Consider the following 26,294-nt stretch of genomic DNA (forward strand, 5'->3'; position numbering starts at 1 on the left):
GGTAACTTCTCATGGAAGGTAAAGGTTGGCTAGAAACTGGTCAGACATCACATCCTCATACACAACATTAGACTATCCTAATGAAGTTTTACTGGATTTGCTGAAATAGTGTTGTCAAACATAACTTTGATTGCTATACAGGACTGAGTGTGTTATAAGTACTTCAATTGTCTCTGTAAATACTCTAGGACTGCTTTGTGGTATTTGTCTTTCTTGAAACTTAGGCTGTATTTTTGATGGTATTTATAGAAATCTCTGTTTTTCTCTAAGGTACGTACAAGTGTAGAAGTGCTGGACCATATTTCTATGTAATTGTATATTTAGTTCTTTTTAGGACTCTTTGTGCCATCTTTGATATTTTTACATACCTGAGAGAAATGCATCAAGGTTCACATTGTTGTCACAACTTTCCTAGCTTTTGTTGGAGTTTGGAAGGATTTTTGGTGTTTTGTTTAAAACTATGGCCATACTAACATGTGTAAAATAGTTATTTTATTGTAATTTTGATTTGGATTATTCTCATGACCATTGATACTACTTTTATATTTTAATCAGCTTTTTGTGTATATTCATTTTAGAAAAGTCTCTTCAATCGTTTTCCTATTTTAAAATTAGATTTTGTTGTGTCGGGGTTACTTGTAGGATTTTCTTTATATTTTCTAATTCAGATTTGTTAGGAATCTATTTATAGACATATGCAAATATTTTCTCCTACCATGCTTTTGCTTCTTCGTTGATAGTTCTTTTCATTATACAAGATTTTGATTATGTGCACTTAATCTTGTTTGTTTTTGTTTGTTTATTTTTGTATTTATTTTTTAATTTTTACTTATGATTTATTTTCTTGGCTTTGTTTTGTTTTCTTTTTTCGGTCAGTTCTGGGGCCTGAACTCTGGGCCTGGGTGCTATCCCTAAGCTATTCAGCTCAAGACTAGCACTCTACCACTTAAGCCACAGCACCCACTTCCGACTTTTTTTACTTATGTGGTGCTGCGTAATGGAACCCAGGGCCTAATGAATTTGAGGTGAGCATTCTACCACTGAGCCACCTTCCCAACCCTTATTCATTAATTTATTTATTGTCAGTCATGGGGCTTGAAATCTGGGTCTGAGCTTGTGCCTCAGCCCATCAGTTCAAGCCTAGCACTCTACCACTTGGGCCACTGCACCACTTCTGGCTTTCTGGTGTTTCATTGGAGATAAGATTTCACAGGTTTTCCTGCCCAGGCTGGCTTTGAACCATGATCCTCAGATCTGACTCTCCTGAGTAGTTAGGATTACAGGTGTGAGCCACCAGAGCCTGGCATTTGTTTGTTTGTCTCTTTGTTGCATGAGTCACTTTTGGTGTCTTATTTAAGATTTAATGTCAAATCTAATGCCATAAGGATTTCTTCCTCTCGTGTCTTCTCCTCCTCCTCCTTTCCCTTTCCCTCTTTCTCTCCACTACTCTCTTGTCTCCTCTTCTTCCATCTTTTTCCTGACCTTTGGCTTCCCTTCTCTCCCTCCTCCACTCATTTTCTTTTCTCTTTATGTCTGAGATGAAGACTTGCCAGTTTTCACAACAATTAGTTTTCTAATTTAGAAACACATGTAATACACATACCTCAGACTCCACCATAGCTTTCTAGAGCTGCTATTGGAGTTTGAACTCCAGGTCTCACAGACAGTCAGCTTCCTCACTCACTGTTGGCACTATCACTTGAGCCTTACCTCTAACCTGTTCATTAGCTGCTTAATTTGAGTTGTCTATCTAGGCTGGCTTCCAGACCTCATTTTCCTCCTTAATAGTTAAGGTTAAATGACAGTCTTGAGCCAGAAGTGCTGGTCTTGTTTTTTTTTTATTTACCTCAGCATTTAACATTAACACTTAATTGAATACTACAATGAAAGGATTATTGTTACTGGTTTATGTAGAGTTAATATTCAACCTAAACTGAAATAGTTTATCTTGCAAATTGAGTGCTGTATTAGATTTCTAAAAATTGTAACTGTTGTTCTAACTGTGGTAGATTTTCATCACTAAGCAAATCTTTTATGCTGGTGGTATTGTTTTATTATTAATGTAATTTAATATTATTATGGAGGTGATGCATAGAGATTAATAAATTCTTTTCATACAGTATCTTCCATTCCTTCACTCTCTCCCAATCCCTCCCTCCTGTCTCTATGCTTGAGTTGAATACTATATTCTCATGACCCTATTTCCCTCAAATTCTATGGCTCTGCCACCCCCGCCAGAAGATATTCATGTGAATTCACCTTACATAATTGAAAGCAATTGTTACGATTTTACAACTGACTTAAGACAGTTGCTCCCTTTAATATTCTATACATAATATAGTAATAGCATACATTTGATACAGATCCATTCTAGTTTCCACCTATTTTACTGCTAGATTAGAAAATATATTATTGAATTTTATTGTGTTTATAATATAGATTGCTTTCTCATACTGATTTGTAGACAATTTGTCTTCAGATCTATTCTCAGTGTGTCTGTCTTGGTAAGTATAACATCATAGTGCTTTATAAACAGCATTTAGGTAAAGATAATGCTTTCCACATCTTGTTTGTCTGGTTTTTTAGTCATTAAGTGGAGTATTAGAGGCCGGGCACCAGTGGGTCCCGCCTGTAATCTTACCTACTTAGAAGGCTGAGATATGAGGATCACACTTCAAAGCCAGCATGGGCAGGAAGTCCATGAGACACTTGTTTCCAATAAAGCACTAGAAAACCAGAGATGTCGCTGTGGCTGAGGGGGTAGAGTACTCACCTTGATCTCAAGAGCTGAGGGATAGTGCCCAAGCCCCAAGTTCAAGCCCCAGGGCCAACAAAATAAAAGTGGAGTACCAGTTCTCCTATCATAATGATAGATTAAAGAAATTATCATTCTTTGGCCTTTTAACCATGTCTTTGTAGACTTTACTTTTCAGCATAAAATTTTTATTATACAGATTTATGATATACCTGTTGTTACCAATGCTCTGTATCTGTGGTAATACAATTTGTGCTGATGTTTATTTCCTCTCATATTATCAGTATTTGTATTTTTTATTATCAGTATTTGTATTTTTCATTATTGATTTTTGCTTAGGGTATCCTTATATTGATTTATTTTGATTTCTTGATAATTAATGTATATCTCCTTGAAAAGCTTATTGAGTTTTATGAGTGTATTTTCTTCTGTTCAAATCAGACAGAACCTGATATATTTACTATTTTTACATTACAATATAAACATGGTTTCATTTAGTAATTACTTTGCTATTTATTATGTTTGTCTCATCTGATACTTCTTTCTTAGTTTGCTTTCATGTAATTTGCTATTTATTATGTTTGTCTCATCTGATACTTCTTTCTTAGTTTGCTTTCATGTAACCTGCACACAGCCTACTATACAGTGCATATCACCTGTTATATAATCTCCAGGCAATCTTCTATACACTGTAAATCACTTCTGATACCTACTACAATTTAAATCCTACTAAATAGTTGTTATACTGCATTGTTATTAGGATAATGCCAGTTTGTTCAAAGGCTGCATGTTTACTATAGGTGGCATATTTTTCAAGTATTTTGGTTCTATGGTTTGTTGAATCTGTGAAACAAACAAATAGGTAAGGCCTAATAAACTGCTATGAAAATGCTAGTACAGGGGCTGCAAGGTGGCTCAGTGGTAGAGTGCTTGCCTTGCATACATGAGGCACTGAGTTCCATTTCTCAGCAACACTTCAGCAGAAAATTCATTGTGACTTATCACCAATTAAATGGCAGAAAACTACAAGTGACATTCTGGCTGGAAGTAGTAGCATGCTAGCCTTTAGTGAAAAGCTTAGGGAATATGCCAGGGCCTCCCTGAGTACAAACCCCACAGCCAACAATTAAAAGGAAAAAGAAACAATCCCAAACAAATAAAAACCTCATTACTTACTCGTGGCCTTTGTTCCTCTTTTTCTTTCTATTTCTAACTGAATACTTCATGTCATTCCATTTTCAACTTTCTTTCTTTCACATTGGGGGTTGAACCTTGGGACTTGCACATGGAAGGTGGATGCTACATACCAACCTATTCTTTCTTCTTTTAACATAAAAAAAGTCGGCTTATAGGACAGGGAAGTTGGCTAAGTGGTACAGTGCTTGCATCCCATGAATGAGGAGCTGGGTTCTATTCCTTAGGTCCCCATACATAGAAAAAGCCAGAAGTGGTGCTGTGGCTCAAGTGGTAGAGTGCTACCCTTATGCAAAAGCAACTCAGGGACAGCACCTGAGCCCTGGAATCAAGCCCAAGGACCTGCAAAACAAAAAGTCTGCACATTTAAATTAGTCAATGCTTCCTTTGCAATGTAAAAGATATTATTTCCAATCACTTTAGATGACTTTCAACAGTATTGTCTTCCTTTCCAGTGAGTGCAGGGGCCACACACAGAACAGACCTTATGCCTCTGCTGTCACTTATAAACTAGCTGTTGTACAACAGTAAGCATCAACACATACATTTCTGCCCTTATTATTTTGAACATAATGGGATTTGTAAGATTAGGTAAAAATTAGTGAAGGAAACCCTTCCTTTTCATTTATTTGTTGTGATTGTAATGGATATATCTTGTTGTACACTCAAGTCCCACACTTGTCATTTGAGTTCTCTCTGAACTACTTTTCAATTTGTTTTCTTCTTAGGACATACACATACACACACATGCTTAAGAATTTTTACTAGGTCATCTAACAATTGTTTTATTACCAAATCTTCTTATCTACAAGCAATTGTATCATCTACCTAGGACAAGACTATTACATTAGGCCACTGACTTCTCTTACAGGTCTCTGTGTCAACAGTCAGCCCTGCAGGAAACACCTGCACACCTTGGCCCATGGTGCAGGTGCCATGCTGTGTTGGTTGTGGACTGATGGGTAGCACATACCTGCTCTGGGCTGCTCATTCCTGTCCCATGGGACTTGCATGGTTTGCTGTTGCATAAAGATTTTGGCACTGCCCTCCTCTCCTCAGCTGGTTCCTTACCAAACTTTTCTTTCCTGTACCTTCCATTTTGAGTTCTGGCATAGACCATGAGCCCAACCAACTTTCACCACACCAGATGAAGTCTCCACATCAAACTTTTGGTAACAAATATTTAAGTTAAAATATACATATAAAGTTTTGGCTGGTTTTGCTCAGACCCCATATAAAAGTAAGGCAAAAGATGGTTGGCTGTGGATGCTCCAGGTACTCATCTACTCAAAGTACTGAGACCTCTGCAATAGGGACTTCATACAAGGGTGTAAGTGATCCAGAAAAATGAAAGAGAATTTTAAAAGAACTTCTCAATTCATTGAGGGAACAGAAAAAATGTACACTTAATGTTAAGCTAATTATGGGAGGAAAAATGACCTAGAGCTGGAAAAACATATAGATATAAGTCCTCAACATAATGCAAGGGGTCCTTGGGTGGTCCCTGAGGGTCTAGTGAAAATCCTATGATAGCTTTATTCAGTTCCCACTGTGCTCAGTATCCCAGCTTCTTTCCCCTTCCAGTCACTCCAGTCATTCCAGGTTAACCTGAGGAAGAAACAAGGTTTCACCAAACATCTTGTTCTCTCATTGGGATCAAGATTGATTGGGAATTGGAGGTTCTTGGTTAAATACTTAGAACTCTGGAGAGCAGACTCTTCAGGGTCCTGACTTTGAATCATATTACCTGCCCCTGCTGATGATATCAGAATTTTCTCTAAAATAAATATGACTTTATTTGTATACTTTATCCAGTAACATTCACTGAATGGCTATTGAAAATAATCTAATTTAGAGTTGAAATCTTCATACAAAGGCAGAACTCTTCTAAAGCCTAATTTTGAAAAGGGCTACAGGATGAACCGTATGGTAGGACCCTTGACATTCTGAAAACTTATGTAACTTAACCCACTCTTAGTGATTGTGTCTGGGGTGAATATGTACCTAAGTCATGGTTCACCACTTCTCTTCTGAGGACATAGCTTTAGAATGAGCTGAAATTAGATATCTTGTCAATCACCCCTGGGAGTGACCTTGAAATAAAGTGCAATCAGAAAGGGAAAAACAACAAAAATGCTTAAACACATCTGAACAGCTCAGATTGAAAAGAGGTTTTCTCCTACATATATGTGCACACAGCACAAGATCACAGTCTTCTCGTTCAAGTATATTGGTATTCTGGGACCTTAAACCATCACTACTTGATACTTCTTTTCTTATGATGCTGTTTCAAGTATACTGAAATATTTGGCCACATTTTATATGTTGAGATCTCTCTTTGAAGGTCTCATTCCACACTTTACAGATGTGCACCACATTGTCCTGCATAGTATCCTGAACCACTACAAGGACTTATGAACCAGTCAGAAACATAAAGGTCTGTGTATGTGGATTCACTTGACAAAAGAAACCAAAATATTCATACAATCTATCATTACCCTGGCTTATAAGACATTTCAATATCAACCACAATTGAGGACAATGACTATACTCTATGGATGACTTTAGGCTTAAACAAGAATGGTAACTTTTTTGCATGAGGGCCTAAAACCTATTTTACAAAATATCTTCCCTGGCCTTGGAGTTCTTTCTACTCCTGTCCCTGAGCTTTGGTAATAAAAGAACAAAAGTGTTGACAGTCTATCAACTTCATTCACAGCACTACTTGTGGGAAATTTAGTGATAATTGGCCAAAACACTTTTACAGCAATTCCTACCTAGTTTGCCTTTCAATTGTGATCTTTAAACCTCATGCTCTTGAGCAAGTAAGAATCCCGATGTGAAGCCCCAGTGCCCTGTTAGATCAGGAGATCTCTATTACTTGATCCAAACAGGACTCATGGTGTCCACATAACAGGATATAAAATTCATAACATCATATAGCCATATGCAAAGGTCCTTTTCCAATCACTTGGTAAAGGACTGTTTACCTATCATTGGGTAAACCACACCCAAATTCTTCCACTAAATATTTGGAAGAATGTATTGGTTACACATATCTTATTATTGGTCCTCAGGTTGAATTCAGGGGCAAAAATTTGTGAGGCTTCCTTTACCTTCTATGCCAGGTGCCCTTTTTGTATCACTGATTTTTCACCTTAGGGTCTTGCTTCTCTGCCTGGGCCTTTCAACACACTAATTTTATAATTACATATCACAAGTAGCAAAAAAGATAGGCACATATACCCAGAGCCATGCTTTTATTGGCTAAGATACCATTTCCATGGAGCTTTTGCATGGGATGGCCTACAAAACTATCTAATTTTAGCTTTCAGAGTAGTTAGGATTCCACACATGAGGGAGTGTAATTGCTCATTTTTAATTGCTGGTCTGAAATTAAAAGAACAAAGGGTACTTTACCAATTCAGTGAGCATTAAGTCCCTTTAATTCTGAATTCAAGCAAAGTGTTGGCCAAATGATAATAACAAAAATAATATAAAACATTAATAAAATATGTTATCATCAGGCATACTTTTAATGAATGTGGTATGTTGGTTCATAATTTGAGGTATATAACAGGCCTAGGTAGGATTCCAGTCTGTGAACCATCCCTTCTCAGAAAGCATACAGTTTGTAAACATGGGAGAATGAGCGATTTCCAAATGGATAGAGAAAGAGAGAGAGAGAGAGAGAGAGAGAGAGAGAGAGAGAGAGAGAGAGAGAGAGAGAGAGAGAGAGAGAGAGAGAGAGAGAGAGAGAGAGAGTGGTACAAATAGGAAGGCCAAGAGCACAGGTGCCTCCCAATCCCATTTTTTTTACTAGGCCTCTGTAAATAAGCAGAAGGGTATGCCTGCGAAGGTGGCTCAGTGTTAGAGAACTTGCCATGCATGCATGAGGAACTGGGTTGGATTCCCCAGCACCACATAAGCAAAAAGAAAAAGCTTTTATGGAGGCCAAGATGAGAGAATCTCATCTTGAAGCCAGAGTTGGCTTCAACTCAGTTCCTGAGTTCAACATGTCATATTGGCACAAAAACATTCCTTCATGAAAGTGTGAAAGCAGAGCTCTTCAAGTAACCAAAAAGCTCTGGACATATCTAGAATGATTGGCTTATATAGGATCTGGAGACTTGGACTTGGTTTATTAATTAAGCACTTTCTGATGTAACAAACATTTTTTTCTAAATGCTTCCAGGATATCTTTAATTACATAACTATACAGTGGCATCTATCTTGGCTCTAGAAATTCTAATGTTAGGTCAAACTTTGTGTTTCTGTAAAAGAAAACAGTATATTTGTTGGAAGCCACATTATTTTAGATGGAATACTGGAGTCTATTACACAGCTAGCAGTCTGCAAGCAGCCTGTTGTAGCAAAGACTTGCACTCCACAAATACATTTAGACAGCTTGGAAACAGGACAGAAAGGGAGGGAGGGGAATAAAAACAACACCAAGAAACCACTCAGCACCAAGAGAGTGCTGAATTGGGACACTATGATGACCAGAGACAAGCCAGGAGACAGCACACAGGACATGATTACAGAGACATGTGGCATGGCATCTGGTGCCACTGCTGGGCCAGCCTAAATAGGGCCTAAGCAGGAGGCAGGTCTACAGGAAATTACCAGGCCCAGGCTATCAGTTTGAGTAATATATCAGCCAAATGCCCATGCCTGCTTGCAGGGATCCAGCCACACCCATCAGGTGGGTGGTAAGTGATGGATGGGTCATTTCCTTCCCCCTGCATGAAAACAAGATGCCAGACCCCACCATCTACCATGTGGCCAATAGGGCACCAGCCACACCTGACCTCCTTACTTAATATTATTGAATTAGTAAATCAATTTATAAAATGTTACATCCTCTATATCATTTTGTAAACATTCAAAAATTTTCTTTTTGTAAAAGCCATATTTCTTGAGCTCCACCTCTGAAACAATAATTCTCACATTCACCAATAATTAAACATTCTTCTTTTGAATAGATTATCTCTTCCTTCTTCCTCATTCCTTCCCTTCCTCTTTCCTTCTCTCACTTCCCTACTCCTTCCTTCCTTCCTCTCAGGGTCTAGAAGTGATGCTGTAGCTCAAGTGGCAGATGGTTTTATTTTTTTGTTAACTTCAATTTTTGTGAGAGATTGATCAATATCTTTGTGTGCTTGATTATTTCCCCTAATATTATATCTACTTTGGCCTTCTATGAGATAACATGGGTGTTTTATTATAGGTAACTGGTGTTTTATTATAGCTCACTCAGCAGAACAACTAAATGGGCTAAGAGTGAATCAATCACAAGTTTTTCATCACCAGTGATTAATTAAACAAAAGTGCAAGCAATGAAAACACTTTGGGGTTCTCCCCCAAGACAAAATGCAGAGTTTCTAGTCTTTATTAATCCATCATATTTTTTAAATATATATTTTTTCGTAAAGATACAGTATAGATTGGTTATACCATTATATGAGTTAGGTCATTAATACATTTTCTATTGAGCATTGTTACCCCTCCAAGAAGGACTTTACTACTGTTATGACTTTCTCTAGAAAACCTTTCCATTTTTTCTACATACGATTTTTCTCCTCTTTGTGTGTGAGGGTGTGTGTGTGTGTGTGTGTTTTATGTGTTCTGTGATGAACCCTGAGCTGTGTCTTGTAGTTCGAGGACTCCACATCTGCTATATCATAAGGTCTCTATCCTGTATTGGTTCTGTATTGCAATTTCAATTTTCTTACAGATCAAAGACTTTCCCCATTTGGTACAATCCTAAGTTATTTCATTTGTGTGAAGCAACTTATGTGTGTTAAGCTGTGACCTCCAGGTTTTTCCACATTGGTCGCACTCATAAGGTTTCTCTCCTTGTGTTCTCTGATGGATGTTAAGGTTTGCCTTCCAGGTGAAAGAATTTCCATGTCTGCTACATACATAACATTTCTCTCTGGTGGGTTTTTTTTTCTGATGGACAGAAAGGTGTACGTTCTGGATGAAAGTCTTTCCACATAGGTTACAATCATAAAATTTCTCTCCTGGGGCTGGGAAGGTGGCTCAGTGGTAGAGCACTTGCCTTGCATGCTCGAGGCCCTGGGTTCGATTCCTCAGCACCACATAAGAAAAAAGCCGGAAGTGGTGCTATGGCTCAAGTGGTAGAGTGCTAGCCTTGAGCTGAAGAGCTGAGGGACAGCACCCAGGCCCAGAGTTCAGGCCCCACGACCGGACCCAAAAAAAAAATTATAATAATAATAAAATTTCTCTCCTGTGTGTGCTCTCTGGTGGATAGAACGTTGTAGCTTCTGGCTGAAAATCTTTCCACAAATATGACATTCATAAGGTTTCTTTCCTGTGTGTATTATCTGATGGACATTGACGCTTGACTTCCAAAAGAAGGTCTTTCCATACATGTTAAATTCATAAGGTCTCTCTAATGTGTGTGTTTTCTGGTTCACAGTAAGGTTTCTTTTATGGGTGAAAGACTTTCTACACAAGTTACTTTCATAAGGTTTCTCTCTAGTATGTGTTCTATGGTGGACATTAAGATTTGATTTCTTGATGAAAGATTTCCCACACATCTTACATTCATAAGGTTTCTCTCCTGTCTTGTGTTCTCTGGTGCAAAGTAAGGTATGCCTTGCAGGAGAAAGACTTTCCACAAATGTAACATTCAAAAGGTTTCTCTTTTGTGTGTGTTCTCTGGTGGCGATAAAGGTTTGATTTCTCGGTGAAAGACTTTCGACACACGTTACATTCCTAAGGTTTGTCTCTAGTATGTGTTCTCTGGTGGTGACTAAGGTTTGATTTCTTGGTGAAAGACTTTCCACAGTTGTTACATTCATAAGCTTTCTCTCCTGTGTGCGTTCTCTGGTGCACAATAAGATATGCTGTCCAGGAGAAAGACTTTCCACAAATGTTACATTCAAAAGGTTTCTCTTTTGTGTGTGTTCTCTGGTGGCGAGTAAGGTGTGTCTTCCAGGTGAAAGACTTTCCACACTTGTTACATTCATAAGGTTTCTCTCCTGTGTGTGTTCTCTGGTGTCTAGTAACCTATTCCTTCCAGGAGAAAGACTTTCCACAAATGTTACATTCAAAAGGTTTCTCTTTTGTGTGTGTTCTCTGGTGAACAGTAAGCTTTGATTTATGGATGAAAGACTTTCCACAAATATTACATTCATAAGATTTCTCTCTAGTATGTGTTCTCTGATGGAGAGTAAGCTTTGATTTCTGGGTGAAAGACTTTCCACACTTGTTACATTCATAAGGTTTCTCTCCTGTGTGTGTTCTCTGAGGGACAATAGGATATGTCTTCTTAGTGAAAGACTTTTCACACTGTTTACATTTGTCAACTACAGAAGACACATGAGCACTATATGCAGCACACATCTTACCGTGTTCGCTGAAAATACCCATGCTCTGACAGCCAGTGACCTTTTCTATCCTTATCCCTAAGGAGTTCGCATTATTCTTAATCAGTTCTGACTTCTGTATGGAGCTCAAATGAAAACTTCTTATAAGTCTCACTTTTCCCTCCCCTTAGTTACTATTCAGGATTGCTACTTCAGAGAGATACTTCTTGTGACTTTCCTGGCAGGTGGTAATCACATCCTCCATTTCTGGGGCATCTAAAATGAATAATAGAAAAATAGACAAAAACATAAATGAGACCCACAAATTCCTTACTATAACGATATTTCCTCAAATTCTGTTACTAGATTTTCAAATATCAAAGCATTGCTTTATGCAGACTATATACTTTTCTCTGCAATGTAGTAATTAAGAAAGTAGTACTGACATTTTACAATGGAAAATAATGTTTTTCTGTATTTCAGATTTTTATATTTTTCTCAAGGAAATATTTACTCAAATTATTCATCTCCGTACTCTTAATGCTTCCATTCTGAATCTCCCTCTATGCCCAGCACCACTGATAAGAAATTGCCCTGCTCCTATTTTCCTCCTACCTGCAAAATACTAGTTTAAAATAAAATGAGATTTCCTTACTACATTTCTTATTGTCTTCTTCACTTTATGAATAACTTCTCTACAGATAGAGAGAATTGCTAACATTTCCTGCACTGGAACATCAAATTCAGTTTATCTCCAAAAGAATTCTGGATTGACAATTCCTTGAGACAAAGGATCACCTAGTTTTCTTCCATACATGACTCAGGGCACTAGGAATACTATTGCTCTGTACAGTTCAAGATAAACAGACCCACTGGGCTCTGGACCCAACATCACTATTCAAGATGCTTTAACTCACATGTGAAATTCTCTTCTGAGCCTTCTCTCATCCATGGTTCTGCACCTTGCTCCAGCTTCACAATCAATATAGGTTTAGGAACACAGTGCCCTGTGAATAAGAAATAGTGTAGAACTATTGCTCTTGCTGGGTCATCATTAATGTAATGTTGCAGATATCCTGTTCACTGGGTTGCTCCTAAATCTGCTTTCTCAATTGTTTTATTTTTTGTTGGTGGGATCGGTTTTGGGGCCTGAACTCTGAGCCTGGGAGCTGTATCACACCTCCTAAGCTCAAGGCTAGCACTCTATCACTTGAGCCACAACACCAATTCTGTCTTTTTTTTTCTTCTTTTTTGGTGCTGAGGAATCGAACACAGTGCCACAAGCATGCAATCACGGGGTGAACCACTGAGCCACCTTCCCAGCCCATGGTTTCTCAATTCTTAACAGCTCCATGGTGTACTTTCCCCCAGCTTTGGGTTTATTTTGCCAATGTGTGGCTTGAACTCAGCTCTTTTGCTCAAATCTAGCATTCTACTAGTTTGTGTCTTGGCTACATTTCTAGTTTTTGAATGGTTAATTGGAGATAAGAGTATCATGTTCATTTTTCTACAGTTGCTGGCTTCAAACCAAAATCTTCAGATTTCAGCCTACAGAGTATCTAGGATTCCAAGCTTGAAGCAATGCAACCTATGTCAGGTTTGACTTACAAATACACACTTTCACACTTTCAACTACTGACTTCCAGATAATACTGACAGTAGTAATGTATATTCTATCTAGACTGTAGATCCACCTATAATAATCACCCCACGTCTGGGAAGTCAGTTTCCTGTTAGTGGATCATAGTTTAGAACTTTTGTCCAACTACTAATTTGCCTTCTTAAAAAATGAGAATAAAATTAGCTCTTGAGTTACATATAATGAAGTTGAAGTTTCCCTTAGAAAGAAATGACACTTCTCATGGACTGGAATCCTTTTTTTTTTTTCAACAAAATGTAATGGTCCAAAGGCTTACACATGTAACCCTACATTTAGGAGGTATGATCAGAAGAGGCAGGCTTGAAACCATCCTGGGCATCCAAATTAAGAATATATCCCAAAATAAAATCCAAAATGGAGTTGTGTCTCAAGCAGTAGTGTGAAAGGCAAACAACATCAAGCTCCCCAACCTGAATTTGGCTGGCTTTTATACTAGAAGTTTTTTACCTGGGAATGGACTGGAATCTTATACATAGATAGCATAAACAGTCAAATGTCTACTAAAATTAAAGCACTTGATCTTCCAAATAAAAGTGACCTTTGCTCACCCAAGGACATTAGGTTGCTATAGGTCTCCAGCATTCCCTCGTCCCGACAGAACCCGGTCCGCGGCAGAAATAGGCTGCATAAATTAGCAAGAAGAGTAGGGATTTGTACATAAATTAATACTTTCAGTCAAAATAATTGCCCAATCATCCCAAACCACTGCCTCAGGTAACCTGTGATAACTACGCTCTGGTTTATTCCTCAATCCATCACATCACAACTCCAAGAAATTAGTTTAAATGTTTCAACAGCAAAAAGTAATTGAGAGTGGTGTAGGAAAGAATACCAGGTGAATCTGGTACTCAGGGAAGTGGCAACAATTTTTGCATAAGGCAAGGGAAGCTAGCAACATCTTCCCCTTCCTGTGCTTTTCTGCTTCTGCTCTATATGGCTACCCAGAATTGACAAGGTCTGTCATTTAGGATGGAGATTCCTATTCATAGGGTGTTCTGCTTCAAACATTGCTAGGCTTCATTCCTAAACATACAAGCCCAGTACTCACTACTCCAATATCCCATGTACAACTGTCTCTAGAAACAGGATCGTGTACAAATGCTTGGGAACTCAAGCCAGGAAAATAAAAAATCAAGCCAAATAGATTAAAACACTCTAAGATAAACAACACAGAAGCCACAAATACAACTGCAGTGTAAGAGGACTCAGGCAGGCACACACCTCACAATTTCACTAGAATTCTCCTGTACTACTCCTCCACCTGGGCAAAGCAAATAAAGTCACATGAGTTAATAGAAGAATCCCTTGGTCTTGGAGTACAAATGCACAGCTCTTGGGCTCTCCTAGTCTGGACAATCACCCAGCTTGCTCTCAGACATTTGGGAACCAGGTTCTTGCATCTGAAGGCCCAGAGGCTAATGGCAGCACAAACTCCTGAACCTCAAGCAAATTATCAACCCCAGACTGGAGAAAAGCGTGGAGAGGGAAGTAGGCACTTTGGCTCAAGTATAAAGCTCTCCCTCTGAGCTGAGGAGCTCAGGAATGCTGCTTGCAGGCCCAGAGTTCACGCCCCACCAAACAAACAGAAACAGAAACAGAAACAGAAACCCATGGAGGGGAGACTACGGCAGCAATCGCACAGTTCCTACCTGACATCAGTTCCAAAGCCTGAGATTCTTTCAAGTTACAGCACCCAAGCTCCACTGCACAGAGCTGGGCCTCGGCCTCCTGGCTAACACCTATGGAAGGACAAACTGTACTTCAGGGCACTTCCAGCAGCAAGACAAATAAAAGAATCCAGAAGAGGCAAACTTAACACGCCTATGGTGGGCGGGGAGACGCTTGCGCAAAAGCATCTCCTGTCCCACCTCCCCCCTCCAAAAGACAAAAACAAACCAGGACTTTCAAAGAAAATATCCTCCATGGAGACTACAATTCCCACAATGCTCGGTGCCACCCTGCTACATACCTGGGAACAAGTGGCTTGTGTGCATTGGGACTTTTCTCTGCCTTCTGTGGGAGTTAAGCTCAGTTTCTTCTTGAAAACCACTGTTTCCTCTTGAAATACATAAGACCACCCAGAAAATGGATATATATGGGGAGAATTGGCTACACTGGCTTTTTGGGTCTTAGTTCTAATAATGAACTTGAGGTTATGGACGGCGTTGCTTATACCTTTGTGTTTATTCAATGCCTGCCTTCTGCTGAATGTAAATTATATCTCTGTTTTGTCTTAAATTTTTTAATACATCCCCTCTTACTTTACAAAGGTATTCACAGCCACTAAACTTATACCTGGGTCATTTCCCATTGCTGTAATGTATATACTGGCATAAAATAGTGAGCTTGTTAGGTAAATGTACAGCATAATACTTCTGGTGATTTGGATTTCACAAAATCTAACAATTAATTTTCCAGAAACTCCCCAATTCTATCTATTAAATCAAATGAGATTTTATTATTTTCCTGAATTTTGCATTTCATTTAAGGATTTTATGTTTTGTTATGTTGTTGGTCCTGTGGCTTGACCTCACAACCCCCGCACTGTCTGTGAGCATTTGCTGTGCTCTATTTGCATTTCCTTTATAAATTTCTTCAGGTAACTAGTGAAAAGTTCCCACACAGCGATTCTTATGAACCTGGCACATCACCTCCATTTACCTTCAAAGAGATAGTGGTTAGGGGGGTCAGGGATGAATGCAGGAGATATAGAAGAGTGAAGTTTAGGCTAGGCTATGTTGATGTGAAGCTTAATCACTTGCAAACCAGTCTGCTTTTGTCTTTTCAATTTGCATGTGAAAATTTCTTTAGAATTCTTACCTCTTCTCTGATCTTAACAGTTCCTCTCAGTAGCTTTAGGCTACATATCTAAGGGATCTCAGACTTGTCTTCTCAGACCTTATCCATTAAAATGTGCAATAAGTCATTTGTCTCCTGCCACAATGACATCAGAGCACAAGCAAGGCTCTGAGAGCCAATGGGATGATAATTAAGGAGACAGAGAGATGGCTGATGACACAGTTCTGCTATATTTCTCAAATGCTTGAGTAATATTGGTCTAGACCCACTGTGCCCAAAAGTGCAAACAGCACACATCTTTCCTCATTCTATTTCAATACATCTTTTCCACCCAAGCCTCCTGTCAGTTAAAGCCCCAGGCCAAAACCTAGAACACACACTTCCTCAAACCAATAAAGGGCAAGGACTTGCAGCCCTGAGGGTGGGAGTCAATGGCCCTGAAGCTTTTGCTCACATTTTGTCTTCTCCTGGCAGGCACCCCAGGGTCTACAACAGTCTCCATCTCTCTTATCAAAGAACCTACCCTTGTCTCTTACATGTTTATTGTGATTTTTTGTAATCCCTTCCATAAAAAATAATTGGGAAAGACTGGATTGGAAACTTTCACGTTTGATTTTAGTGTATGGGTTCTCCATGTCTCTATTGTGGACCAGAACTATTCCTCATGAAAATGGGAATCAAAGAGCATATTTGAATGTATAGACTTCAACTTAAAAGCACCTCTAACAATATAAACAAAAAATAATTTCATTCTTTAAAACTAAATTGCTGGGAAGTGGCACTGTGGCTCAAGTGGTAGAGCGCTCGCCTTGAGCTGAAGAGCTGAGGGACAAGTGCTCAGGCCCAGAGTTCAAGCCCCACAACCAAAAAAAAAAAAAAAAATTCCTCCCTAAAACTAAATTCCTGTGAGACAAAGAGATAAAACTGGGGTGCTTCCAAGAGTACCTATGAAATGTAGTTTTCTTTTCTTTTCTTTTCTTTTCTCTTTCTGTTAGTCATGGGGCCTGAAGTCTGTGCCTAGGTACTGTTCCTCGGCTCTTCAGCTCAAGGCTAGTGCTCTACCACTTAAGCCACAGTGCCACTTCTGGCTTATTCTGCTTATGTGGTGCTGAAGAATGGAACACAGGGCCTCATGCATGCAAGGCAAGCACTCTACCATTGAACCATCTTCCCATCCCTGAAATATGGTTTTCATTGTTCAAGCATACATTTGTGATGAATTTCTTTATTCCTTTTTCCTTTTGTTTTGTTTTGTTTTGGGTCATGCCACTTAAACTGTGAGCCTAGGAACCATCCCTTAGTCCCTCAGCTCAAGTCAAGTGCTCTACATTGTGAGCTAAAGCACCAATTCTGGTTTTCTGGTTTTTATTGGAGATAAGTGTCACACAGACATAGCTGCCCTGGCTGACTTTGGATGCAATCCTCAGGTTTCAGCCTTTTGAAGAGCTAGGATTAAAGACATGAGGTACCAGCACCTAGCTTGCATTTCTTTTCTTTTATGTCCCAGCCTTGGGGCTTGAACTCAGTGCCTGGACACTGTCCCTAAAGTTTTGCTCAAAACTAGCACCCTACTCCTGGAGCCACAATTTCACATTTGTCTTTTTCTATGTATGTGGTACTGAGGACTTGAACCAGGGCTTCATGCAGGTTAAGTAAGCACTTTACCACTGTTTCAGGACAGCCACAACACCAACAGTGCTCTGGAAGGACAATGGGATGATAATGGAACAGACTGAGAGAAGGCCAATGATGAATCTCTCTTTATTCCAGCAATAACCTTAGCTATAGGCATTTCTAGATCTGTCCAGTGCTTGCATCACATTTTTGAAGGACTCACTGTGCGAACAAGTGTAGACCATATGCATCCTTCCTCATTCTATTTCAACCAAGAACAATTCAAAATTAATGTACGAAGTAAATTCTATTTAAACTAGTATAATAAACATAATACTTAGAAATAAATGTTTCAAAAATGTAACCAAGAACAATGACAACTATGGGACACAGCTAGTCCAGGAAGCACCCATTTTTACCTGATCCTTATGTCTTGCTTCTCAGTAACTTTCTTTTAACTTTTACAGAAAGAAAGCATTATTTTTACTTCATATTCTATAGGTGTTCGCCGTCTATTCATCCAAAAGTGCCTCACAATCTCCATTTTCATGAGGAAAAGCTCAGGTCCACTAAAAGAGGGATGGAAAACCCTTACAGTGGAGGAATGAATATTAGGCATGAAAATTTCCTACACAATCCTTCCAAATCATGATGTGTGGAAAGGATCATCAACAATCACAATAACCCCTTAAGAGACAAGCTTAGAATGTCTGATATGAGGGAGGGAGGCAAAAGATTTATTCCATAGTGTAATGGATACAGTCTGGGAAGACAAGTCTGAGGACCCCTAGATATGTGGCCTAGACATGCTGACAGGAGCTTCTAGATTCAGAGAAGAGGTAGAAAATCAAAACAAAATAGGATATGCAAAACAGAAAAGTAAAAACAGACTGGTTTGGAGCAAGTAATCAAGCTTCACATAAACATAGACCTGCCCTGAACTCTACCTCCTCCCACATTCATCCTGATCTACCTAGACAACCATTTTTTTGAAGAGTCTTGGAGGAGGAGTACCATTTTCTAAGAAACCCCTGAGAGGAAAATTTTCACTAATCCCCTGAATCAATTAATAAAAGAAAGGCAAGTACAGCACAGCAAATGCTCACAGACAGTGCCCAAGCTCTGAGTTCAAGCCACAGGACCAACAACAAAATGAGGGATAAACTTTATAAGGAAAGGCAAATTTCAGACACAAATAACCAAAAACTCCGTAAAATTTCATAGATGGAATTTGGGAGTTTCTGGGAAAGTAATGAGTAGAATTTGACAAATCAATTTAATTAAAAGATTATGAAGTATATCTGTCTGTAAATTCTATTATTTTATTCCAGTATAAATATTAGAGCAGGGGAAGATGATGCCAGAATCAATCAGTTTACTGTCTCCAAGTATTTTTTTTTTTTTTGGTGGATCTTGTGGCTTGATCCCAGCCTGAGCACTATCCCTGCGTTTTTCAGCTCAAAGTGAGCTCTCTATCACTTGAGCCACAAGGCCACTTCCATTTTTTTGGTAGTTAGTTGGAGATAGGAGTTATGAACTTTCCTGCCCAGGTTGGCTTTGAACTGGGATCCTCATATCTCAGCTTCTTGAGTACCTAGGATTACAGGCATGAGCCATTGGCACCCAGCTGCAAATACCTTTGTAAAGTAAGAGTAGAGATATTCAAAACGTTAGGGAAAAACAGAGACATAATTTACATTCAGCACAATGTACTGTTTGAACAAAAACAAAAATAAAACCTACGTAATTTCATAACCTCAATTATATTAAAAGAACTAAGAAATAAAAAACCAAAATATACAATGCTCCTAATACATTTGTGTTTTTAATTGGTCTCATAATATTTATGTTGGTAAACTGAATTTTCAAGAAGAAACTCACCTAAGTTCCCGCAGCTGGGAGAGAAAGGTTCCCATGCATCCTTGCACACTTAGGATCAAACGTCTTGTGCCAGTCAAAACCCTGTAACAAGCCGACTTCCTCTAGGTGAATTGTGCATCGCATTCTGGGAATTGTAGTTTCTTGTGTGTGGGTGGGGGAGAGAGGGGAGGAGTAATCAGAGTAGGTGGGGGAGGGGGGGGAAGAGGCGCCAATGCCACCTTGCCCAAAGTTGTTTTTAGTTTGTAAATTAGGGTTTCTTTTCTTTTGCCTTTCTGCTGGAAGTGCTCTGAAGTACAGCTTTGCACTCCATAGTCAGAGCCAAGAGGTAGAAGCCCAGCTTCTCTTTTTCAGGGGAACTTGGGAGCTGAAACTTGAAGCAATGTGAGGCTCCTAGCCAGATTCTGCCCTTCCCATCTTTCCCCGGTCTCGGGTGGATGATATTTTAGGGCTCATGGGTTTGTGCTGCCATTAGCAATTGTTCCTCCAGGTGCCAGAAAGTGGCTACAAACCTCTGATTTTCGAGACAAGGAGAGTCAGGAGTTGTGCGTTTATACTCCTGACCCTAGAGATTCTGGTACTCACCCATTTGATTTTATAAACTTGCTTTTTGTGAATTGAAGCCAATGAATGGTAAACATTCCTTGAAAATGTCTTATATAAACCATACTGATCCTCTTTTCATTATCTGAATTTCCTATGGATTTTGAAACTTTCTAAATGCTGCTAGCACAGATATACTCCAATTGATGTGTCTGTTCTGACAAATTACAATTTCTCCACTAATATATTTAGCCTATTTTACATCACTTAAAATGAGAGAGACTGGCTGGGCAGTTGGTTCAGTGGTAAAGTGCTTGACTTGCTTGAATGAAGCCCTGGGTTTGAGAGCTCAGAAGGAAAAAGCCAGAAACAGCCAACAGTGTACTGTGGCTCAAGTAGTAGAGTGATAGCTTTGAGCTGAAGGTCAGAGGGACAGTGCCCAGGCTCAGAGTTCAGGCCTCACAAAGACAAAAAAAAATGAGAGAGATTTCCTCTACATCTACACCAAAAGCAATTGTTAAAATATGATAATTATTAAATATAACAAATGTTAAAAATATGTTAAAATTTGAATACAATACAATGCCCTTGATATGTGTCTGCCTGTCCTGATTCTTGAACTCAAGGTCTGGAAACTGACCTTGAAATTATTTGGTTCAATGATAATGTTCTGCCTCTTAAGCCGCATTTGCACTTCCCACTACTTTGGTATTTTATAGGACATAAGACTCTCAGACTTTCTTATCACCCTGGCTTAAATCAGTGATCCTTGTAGGGTTTCTTCATGTCCATCACAGGGGACCACAAGCAGGCACGGGAGAAAGATTATTATAAGGTTTATTACAAGGACCATATTTCCCAGGACAGGGAGCACAAGCATTTGTCCCTCTTCAGGTTGCAACACAATCTGAGGGGCAGGAAGTGAGTTAAGTACATGCTCAGGTGTGTCTGAGATGAGAGGGAGTGGCCAGCTGTAGGGAGGGAACTCTAGGTCTGGGAGGAGCTCAGGTCTGGGTGGAGCTGAGCACTAAAGGTTGGGATAATACTAACTTTCCTCAGATCTCAGCATTCTGAATACCATAGATTGCAGCTATTAGACATGATAGCCCAGTTACAATGCTCTTTTTTAAATTCAGATTATATTCTAATGCAATAATATGAAATAGAAAACTTGAAAATTTTAAGGCAGAATGTTCAGTCACTAATGTGTATGAGGACAGTCCAAATCCCAAAAGACAGAAAATGCCCCCACCTTGAAATCTGTAACACTCCTGATCTTAAGTATTGTGAATGTGAACACTTAGTCTATAATAAATTTTTTTAAGTTTTTCAAAGTAAGAAAACATTCTTGTGACAGAAAAACCCAGTAGTAATGTGCAAGTATTGCTTTTAAAGGATTCATAGTGTCTTTCTGAGCAAAAACAACCTCAATGATGTATACAGAATAGATTTTCACTTTTTGTATATGTCACTGTAAAGGTGATGTATTTTATATTAACAATTACCATTCTACATAATTGTAAAAACTACATCACTACTCGATAACAGAATATCCTGTGTAATCAACCAATAAGTACAAGCAAAAGCACATCGGGATATAATTGGTTGGTTTTAATTTTGATGGATCTACATTTTGGGGTGTATTTTCTGTTAATGTTGTTTAGTAACACATAAGACTTCAATTTACTAGTGCCTTGGCTGGGGATGGTTGACTGGGATTTTGTCACTCCTCTGACCAGCATTTTATGTTGCATCTTTATTAGGCCCTGTATCTCCAGCAGAATGGACATGATTCTTAATATGACTACTTAGGAAAATGAGGGACTTCTCAATGTGTGTTTATATCATCATTACTGAGGTACCTTGGGCGAAAGCAGGTTCAAACTCAAATTGCAAGTCATTGTACAAGGTATGCTAATTATTTGCATAAAGGATGATGTGCCATATGACAACCATTACTGAAATATTATAAAACAAAAAAATATGTGTTGTATATATTTTATCTCTATAACTTTGTGTGAAAATACTGTTCATAACATACATGTGTTTGAATATGTAAATAAATGAGGTAGAGTACAAATAATCAATGGAATCCTAAGATACCTTTACCTTAATAGAAAAATAGTTTATATATCCCGAGATGTATTTCAGTGGTAATTACTTTTAGTGAACAGGTGGCATGTTTTCCTTTTTTGGGTTCAATTTTTCAACAATCTTTTGTAGGAGCTTTAGTTTTATTTTCTGTTTTTTTGGGAGGTGCGGGGGTCTGGTGGTGGGGCCTGAACTCTGGGCCTGGGCCCTGTACCTTAGCTCTTCAGCTGAAGCCTAGCGCTCTACTACTTGAGCCACAGTGCCACTTGCAGCTTTTTTCTTTTTGCTTATGTGGTGCTGAGGAATTGAACCCAGGGCCTCAGGCATTCAAGGCAAGTGCTCTACCACTGAACCAACTTCCCAGCCCCCTTGCATATGTCTTTAGTGGACACTTTAATGCTCTTCTTAAGACAGGAATGATTCTTCTCCCATAGGAAGGCTTTTCCAGCCCACATATCATGTTTTGAGCAGGAACATCTAGGGTAAAATCTCACAGGTTCTTTTCTGACTCCCTTATTTGCCTTCACTCCTAGCCATGGTTCCAGAATCTTTATTCATTGTCAACAGCAAGAAAGAATGAAAGGATCTCTAGTGAGATTCTTTTCTTTCTCACTTTGTTTGACATTCCATTTTATGAATCTAAGGGTGTCCAAGATTGAAGAAAAGAAAAGAAAAGAAAAAAGAATCAGCTTCAGGAACATGTTTCTAAAAATGCTAAAGATGTAGGTGGACACCAGTGGCTCACACCTGTAATCCTAGCTACTCAGGAGGCTGGGAGCTGAGGATCAGGGTTCAGAGCCAGCCCAGGCAGGAAAGTCTGTGAGACTGTTATCTCCAATAAACCACTAGAAACCCAGAAGTGGTGCTGTGGCTCAAGCTACAGAACACTTGCCTTGAACTGAAGAGCACAGGGACAGAACCAAAGCCCAGAGCTGAAGCCCCAGGACTGACAAAAAAAAAAAAAAAAGAAGCTGAAGATGGCTTGGAGATTTAGAAGATTATAAAATCTGCATTCCAAGTTAAGTGCAGATTTGCTTCAGTTTGTTTCTACTTTTTCTAGTGTGAGAGAAAGTTGTCCCACTAGTTATGTGATTTAGTGACACCTAGGAGATGACTTCTCATAGAAGGTGAAGGATGGCTAGTAACTGCTCAGACATCACATCCTCATATGTAATATTAAACTATCCTAATGAAATTTTATTGGATTTGCTGAAATAGTGTGGCCAAACATAACTTCAAATATTCTACAGGACTGAGTGAGCTATAAGTACTTCAATTAATCTCTGTAAATACTCTTGGACTGCTTTGTGCTCTTTGTTTTACTTGAAACTTAGGCTGAGCTTGATGGTATTTATAGAAATCTTTGTTTTTCTCTATGGTGCTCTCATAGGAGTTCTCTTTCCTATTTTCCCAATTCATTCTATTTTTCATGTTTATTAGCTTTTTTTCTTTCTTTTGTATTACATTTATTTATTGTGAAAATACCATAAAGGGAGGTTACAATTACATGGGCAAGATAGTGAGTACATTTCTTATCATGCATTGTTGCCTCCTCCTTCATTTCCCTTTACCATCCTTCTTTCTTCTTTTTTTTTTTTTTCAGTTGTAGGTCTGGAACTCTGGGCCTAGTCGCTATACTTAAACTCTGCAGCTCAAGGCTAGTACTCTACCAGTGGTGCCACATCGCCACTTCCAGGTTTCTAGTGGTTAATTGGAGATAAGAGTCTCACAGATGGTCCTGCCTGGGCTGGCTTTGAACCTCTATGCTCAGATCTCAGCCTCCTGAGTAGCTAGGATTACATGCATGAGCCACCACCATGTGAGTTCACTAGCTTTATTTCTCTCTTCTCTTGTTGTCTATTTTTCTCTGTCTCTTTTTCTCTTTCATTCTCTCTGCTTCTCTTTCCTCCACTTGTCTCTTAATTTTTCTTTTCTTCAAATGTTTTATCTGGGAAGTAGCTTCTCTTACTGATCAGTTTTCTTTTGGTGACATGGCTCTTAGAATTGACATTTTTGTTATTCATTATACAGGAAAATTGATGCTAAACATAAAATAATTTGAGTTTCCAGATTCTATTATCTTTCTCTGGTTTAAAATCTCATTTGATGTGGTTCCTGCAGTTTTCCTTTTTCTTCTTGCTCTGCTTGAATATTTGCATTCACTGATGTTATAACATAGAAGCTTGTTGTGAAAATAAACATACAGTGACTATAGATTTGGTATTGGAAATATCACTAATGGAAAATTATGACATACATTTGCTAAGTAGTAAACTTTAATCTCAGGAACTTCAATACTAAATAGCATGTGTGGCAATGTATCCGTAGGAATCTAGTGGAAGAAATGGTTCAGGAATATGTGACACACTTGAGCAATAGTCAGTGAAATCATCTGCAAAACCTACACAGATTATAATAATTTGTATTTTTGTCCATGTGTGTTTGTTATTAATGCTATTTGTAGTGTGTATTTCCAACTAAACACTGTTTGAGCATGTGTTCAAACACTTTCAGTTTGTTTATTATTTTAGTAGGTAAAATAGATATGTTTGTCACCCATATGTCTTCACAGAATCCAAAATTTGATTTTTCCATGTTTCTTTGGATGATAGGTCTAGCTATGTAGTGCAGCAAGCTCTTTTTTGTTAAATGAGTTTATGTATTGTGAAAATACCATACAGAGGGGTTACACTTACATGAGCAAGATAATGAGTACATTTCTTATTAAGCATTGTTGCCTCCTCCTTTGTTTTTCCCCTACCATCCCAGCCCTCCCATCTCCTGGACTACACTCCCCCACCCACCTCCAAGCAAGCTCTTCATCTTTTTATGTAGCCTAGGCTGGCAAATAATCTTTCTTGAGTTTCCCAAGTCCAGGGAGAATACTTGTGTTTCAGACTGTGTGTGGCTACATTAGCCATTCTTATGTGTAGAGTTCATTAATAAAACACTGGGCCACACTGTTGTGAAGCCATTCCATCCATCCAGCTACAACACTTTTCATCTTCCATCTGTGAAGCTATTTGATCATTGAATAGGCAGCCCCTGTTCCTCTCTATCCCAGTCTCTGGAATCATCCTACATTTGGGCTCCACAAGTTTGTTGATCCTTGGAAGCTCAGTAAGGGAAATTATACCATGGCTGCTCCTTTATGATTGGTGTGTTTTATTTAGCTTATTTTACTTAAAGTTCATCCCTGCCATAAAATGTAGTAAAGTTTTCTCCTTTGAACACATTTATTGTTTTACATGCTTCAATGTTTTGCTTATTGTGAGTAGATTTTGAGAAGTGATTCTCCAAGCATTTGTTGTACTCCCTGCTTTATCTGCTGTTGCACACAAGCATAGAAATGCTGGACCATATTCCTATATAATTCTATGTTTAGTTCTTTTTAGGACTCTTCGTACCATCTTTGATAGATTATTTGTTTGTTTGTTTGTTAGGTCGATCAAGGGGCTTGAACTCCGGGCCTGAGCCGTACTCCCTCAGCTCTTTAACTCAAAGCTAGCGCTCTACGACTGGAGCCACAGCACCACTCCTGGTTTTCTGGTGGTTTTATTGGAGATAAGAGTTTCACGGATTTTCCTGCCCATGCTGGCTTTGAACCGTGATCCTCAAATCTCAGCCTTCTGAGTAGATATGATTACAGGTGTGAACCATGGGTACCTGGCTTCATCTTTGATATTTTTATATACATGACAGAAATGCACCAAGGTTCACATCCTTTTCACATCTTTCCTAGATTTTTTGAGACTTTGGGAATATTTTGGTTGTTTTTATTTAAAACTATGTCCATACTAGCATGTATCAAGTGTTATTTTATTGGAATTTTAATTTTAATTTTTCTCATGACTACTGATATTAAACTACTTTTATATTTTAATGTACTACATATGTATGTCATTTTTAGAAAAATCTCTTCAATCTTTTTCCAACTTTAAAATTAGATTTTGTTGTCTGGGTTACTTGAAGGATTTTCTTTATATTTTCTAATTCATATTGGTTAGCAATCCATTTAGAGATATATGCAAATATTTCTCACGTACATGTTTTTTTTTCCTTTATTGGTAGTGTTTTTCAATATACAACGTTTTCATTTGTATTTATTTATTAGTTATTTATTTATATATTGTAGGTCATGAGGCTTGAACTCTGGGCCTGAACACTGTCCCTCAGCTCTTAAATTCAAGACTAGCACTCTACCACTTTGGCCACAGCACCACTTCTGGTTTTCTGGTGATTTACTGGAAGTAAGAATTTCACAGCTATACCTGCCCAGGCTGACTTTGAGACCCGATCTTCAGATCTCACCCTCTTGAGTACGTAATATTACAGGTGTGATCCACCAGAGACTCACATTGTTTGTTTGTTTTTTCCAAGAGGTAGTTTTGGAGTTTTATTTATGGGGTTACTGTCAAATCTTGCT

The 26,294-nt window shown here is 38.6% G+C and overlaps 1 protein-coding gene across 1 annotated transcript in view; it reads right to left on the bottom strand.

The window, feature by feature from the left end:
* Window positions 1-9,360: 9,360 nt before the first annotated feature.
* The window catches only part of LOC138806741 (zinc finger protein 585A-like), a 46,594-nt gene continuing 29,660 nt past the window's right edge, over window positions 9,361-26,294 (bottom strand). The window contains 4 exon segments of the mRNA XM_069992087.1: window positions 9,361-10,539; window positions 10,541-11,469; window positions 12,201-12,290; window positions 13,492-13,565. Coding sequence (XP_069848188.1) covers window positions 10,144-10,539; window positions 10,541-11,469; window positions 12,201-12,290; window positions 13,492-13,565 — 1,489 coding nt within the window. The 3' untranslated portion in view covers window positions 9,361-10,143.

This window comes from Dipodomys merriami, unplaced genomic scaffold (assembly GCF_024711535.1).
Source record: "Dipodomys merriami isolate MVZ:Mamm:240054 unplaced genomic scaffold, mDipMer1.0.p SCAF_407, whole genome shotgun sequence".
Lineage (NCBI taxonomy): Eukaryota > Metazoa > Chordata > Mammalia > Rodentia > Heteromyidae > Dipodomys > Dipodomys merriami.